The sequence below is a fragment of the Octopus bimaculoides genome, chromosome 1, assembly GCF_001194135.2.
Source record: "Octopus bimaculoides isolate UCB-OBI-ISO-001 chromosome 1, ASM119413v2, whole genome shotgun sequence".
Classification (NCBI taxonomy): Eukaryota; Metazoa; Mollusca; class Cephalopoda; order Octopoda; family Octopodidae; genus Octopus; species Octopus bimaculoides.
In genome coordinates, this window is record NC_068981.1 from 56,056,283 (window position 1) to 56,066,368 (window position 10,086).

The window sequence follows — 10,086 nt, forward strand, 5'->3', positions numbered from 1 at the left end:
CTTGAATAGGAGTCTCAAGGAAGATGGAAATACTGCTGGAGAAAATCCAGGTATCACCCTGCTAAATCTAATGCAGTGGACCTAGCGAAAAGTAAAATATAATTCAAATGAGACAAAGAAAGAGTTTAGCATATTTTTAATGACTAGTAACAATTCTTTTGGTATCACTTTGTTTTTAATGCCAATGCATGCAAAAAGTTATGTAAATTTTGTAATTTTTCACATTAGAGTGACACTTTATCAGATTTGCATCAAAAGGTGTGCTTTTACATTGTGTATCTGTCTAGCATTTTATATTGTATATGATATTGGGAGTGAACGATAAATGTCGCCCTTTCAAAGCATAGCCAGGCTCATGGGCCTGGTTTCCCAGTTTCTATGGCGTATGTGTTCCTCCAGGCTGGACGGGACACCAGTCTATCACGGCGTTACTCAAGAAACAGGAAGAAACAGTGAGAAAAAGTTGGGGCGAAAGAGTACAACAGGGGTCGCCACCATCCCCTGCCGGAGCCTCGTGGAGCTTAGGTGTTTTCGCTCAATATAAATTAAGAATAAAAATGGTAAAATAACAGATACCCCTTAGACAATAATGATAATGCCAAATAAAATAAAAATAGCATTAGAAGAAGGAGGAGGATGATGATGAGGAGGAGGGGGGGGATCCTGCTGAGGTCAACTCTGTCTTTCATCTTTTCAAGGTTGATAAAATCCAGAGTGGATTGGAAGAACTGCCAAAAGGTCAGATTGGATGTCTTGGGGCATTTGTTCTAGCCCATTGCATTTTGAGTCCAAATCCCACCATGGCTTACTTGGGTGGTAGACTTAATTTGTTTCTCAGTTAAATCTCCATTACCTAGCACCTTGGGTGCAAGATTCACTCCATCAAAAGCATTTGGGTCAGGTCTCTGGGTTGATGTTACCTTCCTACTTACTAGTCTTGGAGGACCTATAAAGAATTAAAGACATTGCATTCCCCCTTGACTAAAAAAGGAAAAAAGAAAGAAAAAAAATGTAGGCATGGACACACTGGAGAATGTTTTTTCAAACATGTGCATGACATTAATGCAGGTTTGGCATGAGTGATCTAGGTTGCATATAAATAAAGCTTGGGTGAAGAGGGTTTGGGAAAAATGATGGGTCTTATATGAAGACATATTAGATAATATAGTCCTAAAATAGAAATAACTGTACATTATACATCAAAAGCCTGCATATTTATGGTTGACATTGGACTACTACAACAATAACAGCAACTTCTCTCTCTCCCCGCAGGACTGGCAATAACCTAGGATAACATCGTCGGTCACTGATTCCCAGGCTTGCACAAACTTTATTCTGATTCAATGGAATGAACGCCAGTCCCTCAAATACCATTCTCGTAGTAGATAAAGAGGGAACGTCATTGAAGACGTATGAAATTCTTTAAGTGGAATTGACCAAATCAGAAGAATCTCCTATTTTCAATGTATATAACGGCTCCATCGTTAACAAAATCATTCTATCGATCTCAGCAGCGCGAACATATAAGCCTACCTGATCAGAATTAAAAGGCATTATGATTAAGCAAAGCTGAACAAGATCTGGCAGGTGAAATAGTCCTCATCCCACTTTTTCTTTCACGTTAGCCGCATAGTCCCTTTAGAAAGACATTAACTTTACTCTTCCTCTAAAATGTGTAATCAAAAAGGCTCCCGCCCGATATTGTCAACTGTTCATTCCAGAACCGCAACATATTTCGTGGGTACGTTTCGTTGAATCTTGATTTCTAACACAAGCACAAGGTCTCAAGTACGGGAAAGGGTTTGGTCAATTTAATCAACTCCTGCACTTAAATGATACTTATTTCATCGACCCCGAAAGAATGAAACGAGATTCGAACTCAGAACGCAAATGTAAGCAACTAAATACCACAAGTTGTTTCGTTCAATGTTCTCGGTATATGAAAAGTTAAATATCGTTATTTTTTACTTACAGTATTTTTGAAGTCGTTAAAAGAAAGAAAAAAAAATCTTTATCTTCCCACTCATCCTCCTGTACAAACGAGCGACAAGTCGCTCCGGCTTTATTTACATATTGTTAGCATTTGATAGTTATATTTAAAACTATGTTAATCCTATAATCTTCTATCATCAGTACCGGCGAGTTACTGCTACACTTACTCTTAGCTGTATGAGTGTTACAGGTAAACAATTTAGCTAGAAAAAGAAAAGAAAAAAAGTATCATCATTCGGAAAGGGAAGTTCCCGTTTCGGTAGTGAATGTCAGTCACGTGGTTTTGTTTGTCGATTTCAAGGTCAAGATGGCGGCGGCGGCTGCAGCAGCTGGTGCTAGTGTCTCGCGTTCGGGTCTCTACGAAGTCTATTTCCGACAACAATGGTGTTTGGTTTATGTGTCTCTTACCGAAGAATCCTTGGTGCTTACCTTGGACGAAAACCCAGACGCTTCATCCATTGCCAACGGAGTCAGCAATGGCGTTTCGGACATCAACGAGAAAGACATATCTAGCGGGGCACCGCTGATGCTCCGTAATGTCTGTGGTGGACCCTCTAATTTACCGGATGGCATTACTGGACAGAAACGAATTGTTCGTGTGATCAAAGAAGAAGCAAACGGGCTGGGTATTAGTATAAAAGGTGGGAAGGAAAACAAAATGCCTATTTTAATTAGTAAGATTTTTAAGAGTATGGCTGCTGACAAAACGGAGAAATTGTATGTCGGTGATGCTATAATATCTGTGAATGGAGAAGATTTACGGGATGCTACACACGACGAAGCTGTCAAAGCATTGAAAAAGGCCGGTAAAGAAGTCACGCTGGAAGGTAAGGTTTTATAGTGGTATTTTCCCTCTTTGTTGACTGAAAAAGACATCACCTAGCTCGCATTAAGTATATTTTAGTTATGACAAAGTTATGTCTGTCTTTCGTTCTTCCTCTGTAATAGTACACTCTTTTACACATTCAACCTATATGTTCTTTTTGAGTTTGCAAGGATCCAAAACTGGGTGCCCATTTAAGTTAACTAGAATGTGTAAAACTTCGTTGTCGACTCGTGTAATGCATTCTGATTTTGAGTTACTTCTCGGCCTTTTGGCTTAGATCAAAGTGTAATATTAGAGTTATTGTAGAGTAGAGATATTTTTCTTTACTCGCATATTCCCTTTTTATATAGCCTAATAATTCCCATATTTCGTCTCCTAAAATGTTATTAAAAAAACTAAAATAATTGCTATTAACAATGTAAGGGTGGATACCGGGTGCAGTAGTGTTTTCGGTGATTGGAATCGGCAACTCGAACCATACTGCACAGTTGGAACTGCTTCATATCCCTTATACTTTAAAGAAACACATGAATCTCATAACTTCGATCTGAAAAGGGTAGTTTTTTTTTTTTTTGTTAAAACTTTTATTATTGTTACAATCTACTATTTATACATCGCACTAAGTTTCTTATTTCTCAAATGAGAGGGAAAAAATGAAATGAACAACAACACAAACACAGCTGAAAAACAAACAAACCCGAAACTCAATTCTAATTTGACATTCATTCTAAATTAAAACTGACAGTTATGGGTTCTTCAGAATTGTACGAACTTCCGACCGAATTAGAAATATCAAGTGTTTTTATTTTCTTCTTTAAGTCCTACGAATGAGTTATGTATGTCAAAGAAACGAAGATGCAGACTCACACACATCTTTAAAGATATAAAATATCCAGAGAGAGAGAAAGGTAGATAGACAGAGAGATAGAGAGAGAGGGGGGTAGGTAGGTAGAAAGAGAGAGAGAGAAAGAGGGGGTAGGTAGGTAGAAAGAGAGAGGGAGAGAGTATGTTGGTAGAAAGAGAAATTACAAAGAAGCAAAAGAGAATTCTACACTTCGGACAGTGGTCCTTCGTCACGGACAGAAAACGAAGGAAAACAACGTGAAAAAAAAAAAAAGATTCGTTTGCGAATAACACTGTCCAAAGAATTCTCTGTTTCTTTCCTCAAGTAATTATATATTTAATTCTGTTCATATGTTTTTCGGATGGCTCTGCTTGGTTATTATTATTATGCTGATGTAGATTAACCTGATAACCATTGTATTTATAATTCATGATATGCGTGTGAGAGGAAGAACGAAATATTTAGTGACATTGTTGTCACGTATTGGGTCGGGTGGGAAGACGTTCACATACATTCCTGTCTTGTTTTGTCAAAATAACTCGCATGTTGAAAGTATCGCCTCGAACTACTGCATTGTATCTGTGCTGTAATTTTTTTTTTACCAAATCCTTTGACTAATAATTACTATAAATGAACTGAAAACAAGCATCTGTGCACACAAAACGTGTTTAAAATTTTAAATATATAAATCATATAGAGATATTTCAAACAGGAGAAACGAATCTCAATGCATGAAATATAGTACTTATATTTTTATTGACTGAGGAGCTACAGTGACTCAAGCTCATACACACACATATACTTTTACTGGTTTTAGTCATTGGACGGGACCATGCTGTAGCACCGCTTCAAAGGTACCGTCGACCATATCGGCTTCAGTATTTTTTAAAGTCAGGTACTTATTTTATCGATCTCTATTTGCAGAAACATGTTAGAGGATATAACCAAGAGTATCGATTCTCAAACTGTGCAAACGTAAACACTGATACAAATCTGCACACACTCATATTTATGTACATACACGCGCGCACACACGTTTATATAGCTATATATATATATATCTATCTATATATATATATATATATAGTCTGGTGCAACCCTTCAGCTTACCATCTTACCGTCCAACCCATGGACGTCGGACGTTAAATGATGATACTGCTAGTTTCATGAGACATAGATTTCTGCTTGGATAGTTTTGCAGTAGCTTCAGTGACTATAGAGACCCACATGTAAATGATAGTCCCATCTGCAGTGACTGCATTTGAAGATACTGTTCTTTCTATTCTAGTCATGTCTTGGTGCTGTTTGTTTTTTTTTCTGTTGATTTTACTTCTCTTCATTATGAAGCTTCAGCCTCTCCTTGTTTTCTTTTCAAACTCTTTTCTAGTTCCTGTCTCTAGTGGGGCAATTATTATTAATACTCTTCTTCCTTTCAGTGTTCATATATGGAGAATTCATGTCTTTCTCACATCTTTGAAATAAAGATGAGGCCACCTCTAGGTTCTTTTGACAGAAGCCAGTTCATCCTACAGCAAATCTTCTGGGATCCTCCTATCTGACATGTAGTGCATAGGGCCTAGGGCATTGTTGGTGCACTAGGATGAAAAGGTTAGGTATCTGTGTGTGTGTGCTAGGACTTCATTGTTTGTGATTCAGTCCACTTGTAGTGTATGCAGAAGGCATTGAGATAGTGTTATTGGAATCGATGCTTCAGGTTTCATTACCAAAAAGCAGTATGCTGAGGATGCATGTTCTGTAAAGTGCAACCTTTAGTGTGTGCGCCATTTGGTTACTGGTCTCCCAGACTCTCATTATCAGCCCATCTAGTGTTGAGACTGCTCTTCCAATAGGTCTGTTGATCTCAAACTCTAGAGGGGGTTATTCATATTGGTGGTGCTGTGGCATATGAACTCCTGCACTATCTCCAGCTTGTAGTTGTTGATGACCCAGCTCTTTTGTCTTTTTCAGACAAGTAGTGAAACTGAGGTTGTGACTGGCTCTTGTGAGATTGTCTATGAGACATTGCAGTTGCTCTTCTGTGTGTGCTGTTAGTACTTAGTCATCTGGAAACATATACCTGATGAGTACTTTGGTTTTTGCCTTCATTCAAGACAGACCAAACATTTTCCTGTTTGATCTTATGTGAAGGTAGATACTGTCAGTTAATGCTCCAATAGTGTGCATCAGCATAACAATGAAGAAAATACCAAACTGAGTTGCGGGGAGCACCACAACCCTGTTTCATTTCAATGTGAATACTAAAGGATTCTAAGAAAGAGCCATCAAACTGTCTGATGCTGTTCATATCTATGTGGAACGAATGAACAATCTTGAGTTACCTTGGACTGCACTCAATCTTCACAAAGATTCTGAACAACTTGTCTCTATTCATAAGTTAGAGGCCTTCATGAGATCAGTGAAAGTGATTAGAGTCATTATCTTTGCTCTCTGCATTTTTCTTGTAGTTGCTGAAGGGAGATCATGCCAATTGTGGAGTGATCCGAAGCTACACTGAGACTCAGGATATATCCTTTCAGTGATTTTCTGCCATCTGTTTAGGACCATACAAGGGAAGATCTTCCCAGCAATGCTTAGCTAGGATATTTAACTATAGTTGTTGCAATCACGTCTGCCCTCTCTTTTCTTTTGTAGGGAAACAATATTGCAGTCTCTCTTGCACTGGCACAGTAGTTGATGTAGGTGGAAGTTTGATTCACCTCCATGCAACTTAAAGTTTGCAGGCTTCTTACAGAAACCTGGCTTGGATTACTGAATGAAGAAATACAGGAAGTTCAATATAGCTACTGGAAAATAGGCTGCTATTGGTCAAGGTGGGTCACAACCACTTTAGTATTGGTTGATGGTGCCAGTGCCGCTGGACTGGCTCCTGTGCAGGTGGCACGTAAAATACACCATTTTGAGCATGGCCATTGCCAGTACCACCTGACTGGCCTTCGTGCTGGTGGCACGTAAAAGCACCCATTACACTCTTGGAGTGGTTGGCATTAGGAAGGGCATCCAGCTGTAGAAACTCTGCCAAATCAGATTGGAGCCTGGTGTAGCCATCCGGTTCACCAGTCCTCAGTCAAATCGTCCAACCCATGCTAGCATGGAAAGCGGACGTTAAACGATGATGATGATGATGCATTCTGTGAAATAGTTTGTGGTTGAAAGAGCATCCAAACCAAGCAAAAAGTGAAATGCATGTGTAAGTTCTCATTCTTCAACCTGTCTAGGAGGGCAGAAACTCTGAATAAAAACTGATAACCTGTTCAGTTCATGCCAGTATGAAAAGCATAGAAGTAGGATGATGTTGATACACTACTGCAAAAATGTTATCTTATAGATAACAGTATTTGGCAGTGATAGGATTTTGTTTGTAGAGCTTGTTTAGTATATGATTTTGCATTAAGGTCAATGGGATACACACAAAGATTAAGAAATCCCTTTAGCATTTAAATGATATATACAAAATTATTTTCATTTTATTTTATTACAATTTTGTTTTCATCATTTTTTAACACATGGAAGGCAGACGTTAAATGATGACGATGATGATATTTTAAATTTTTAACCTTCTCTTTGCTACTTTGCTGTGAATATCTTTTTAAACATACACACACACATTGATGTTTGTTTTTATGTTATAATAAAAACAATTTCACATTAAACTGAAGGATTACTCAATGCTTTTGGTAGAGTTCAAATTATTCAAGAATAGTATTGACAGTGACTGTGAAGTTTTGGTTAGCTAAGCCATAACTGGACAGTCCGATGATGGCTGAAACTTCAAAGTTGTGTCAGTGCAATTCTTGTTAAAAAATTCTCTCTCTCTTTCTACCCACCCACCCTGTTCAAAACAAAAGTAAAATTTGTCTTGAAACTTAGTGGTTTGACAAAGAAACATTGATCAAATAAGTACCAGACTTAAATACGTACTTCTGTTGATATAATCAACCAAAAAATTCTTGGAGGCAGTATCCTAGCATACTGTAGGCCAATGACTGGAACTAGAAAAAGAATGCTAACTCAATGTTAAAATTGTTTTATGGCAAACAATAAAAAGACATCAACGTTTTCTACTCTACTGAGCATGAAATAAATTACTTGATTTCTTTTTTGTTATATTCTTTCAAAATGTAAGGATTTATTCATTTCTAATTCTTGTCAAGACAAGAATGATTATATCTCTTGTGTGAGCACCAAGCACTAATACTGCTGGTTAAAGCTACTATTGTCATTTTCTGTCATATCTCTTTTACATCTCCACAAAGGTCTGCATACTTATTTTTGTGGTCAATTTATTTTTTCAGTGCAAGATTCAACTGAATATTTATCCCTTGTCCCTTAATCAGCTTTATAAGAAGACGGAGTTGATATGTTTGTTAGTGGATATTAGTTCATGTATGAATTATTCATTTCTAGTTCTTGTCAAGACAAGAATGATTATATATCTTGGTTAAATTTGTTTTACAATATAACGCAATTTTTAAAGTTCCATATTAACATTATTCATGATGATGATGTGTTAGTAAATATAGTGATGAGTCTATTTTTGATCAAGCAAGCAGAAAGTAGAGATGTTACACAACTTTAGTACAGCAAGTTGAATAAGAGAGCATTGTGGAATGGATTGCAGAGAAATCTACCAGTATTTTCTTAATCCATTAACTTCATGTGAAGCATAGGGTGCCATCAAGAGATCTCCATGTGTCTTGATCTTTGGCAAAGGATTGCAGTTGTGCCCAAGTTAGCCACTTACCAGTGTTTCATTTTTGTGAAGCTTCTAAGGAATTTCTTGATACATTAAAATGACAATAATGAGTAAGATACTCACTGATCATCTTTAAAGGATCATTGTATTTGTTTTCAGGATGATTAATATGTAGCTTGATGAGTGACAATTAGGGGAAAAAAAACAAAAGCAAAACAAAGTAGAAAGCAATGGACTAAAAGTCAGTAAAGTATAGCTAGTTGGAGAGGAACTGGAAGTTGAATTAAATGAGAATTGAGAGTATGTTAAGTTTTATTAGTATTGATGTGACTTGGTAGTAATTGGCAGTTTAAGAGAATTAATCTTTTGTAGAACTGTGATTTAGGGTGGTAAAAATGGCAAAGCACTAGACTGAATGTATTTAGTTCTATATCTTTGTATATTGTGTTCAAGTCTCGCTGGGCTTGTCTTTGTCTTTCATCATGTGGATCTATGAAATAGTATCGGTCATATACTGGGGTTGATTTAATTGAGTATACTTTCCCCTACAAATTACCTTGTGCCAATATAAGAAATTTTTTCTATTCTTGCCTATTGTGAAAGTTTGATTTGTTGTAACTGAGAGATTTATGTTTCTGATTTTCAAACTTGTATACTATCTGTACAAATTAACCAGAGATTGGAAACTTGTTACAGCTGTTCAAATTTTGGCTTCGAATTATATTTAAAAAAATGTACTCTTCTTCATGTATGAAGTACTTTTTACCTTCTTGTCTGCAATTCCAAATGTCCTCAGTCAAATCGTCCAACCCATGCTAGCATGGAAAGCGGATGTTAAACGATGATGATGTTGATGATATTTATCTTCAATATAACAAATATGCACCTGCATATATATATATATATATATATATATATATATATATATATGATGTCCATTTTCCATACTAGTATAGGTTGGACGATTTGACAGGAGCTGTCCAGACTCCAATTGTCTGTTTGGGCATGGTTTCTATGGCTGGATGCCCTTCCTAACACCAACCACTTTACAGAGTGTGCTTGGTGCTATTTACATTCTACTGGGAACATTTGTGCAGGACTGGCATGGGTGCATTTAATGTGACACCATCACCTGCAAAGGACATACCTGTGTGTATAGATGACCATGATTTTACTTTGTTTGATGTATCTTCTCAAGTCCAGCAAATCACCACAACTTCCAGTTCCTTGTCATTTCTTCAGTAAAGCCCACCATCTGAAGATTCTTTCTTGCCACTTTGTCCTATGCATTTTTGGGTCTAACCTTCCACAGGTTTCTTCCACAATTAGAAATCAACACTTCTTTAAGCAGCAGTCCTCATCCAAATGCATCACATAACCAAACCAGTGCAGTCTTCTCTCTTGCACACATTTGATGCCTCTTATACCAGTTTTCCTCTTAAATCATTTGCACTCTGTCATTTGTACACAAAAGTGTTTTCACATAAAAATCATGTATATATATATATATATATATATATGTATTTATAAACATCCCTAGGGTGATATGGGTACAAAGTGGTACCAGCATTGCTAGAATTAAGAGTCAAAATGATTCATTAGCCACAAAAAAGGAAACAGAGCTTCCTACTGTAGTGAGATAAAGCTCTCTACTGAAGAAGCAAAGATAGCCATATCATGTGATTTCGAATTCTGATGCATAGCATCTTG

General features: G+C 37.0%; 1 protein-coding gene across 1 annotated transcript in view; it reads left to right on the forward strand.

Moving 5' to 3' along the window:
* The first annotated feature begins 2,248 nt into the window (after positions 1-2,248).
* LOC106880993 (beta-1-syntrophin) overlaps positions 2,249-10,086 on the forward strand; it is a 41,899-nt gene continuing 34,061 nt past the window's right edge. The window contains exon 1 of the mRNA XM_014931176.2: positions 2,249-2,819. Coding sequence (XP_014786662.1) covers positions 2,300-2,819 — 520 coding nt within the window. The 5' untranslated portion in view covers positions 2,249-2,299. The remainder of the gene's footprint in view (positions 2,820-10,086) is intronic.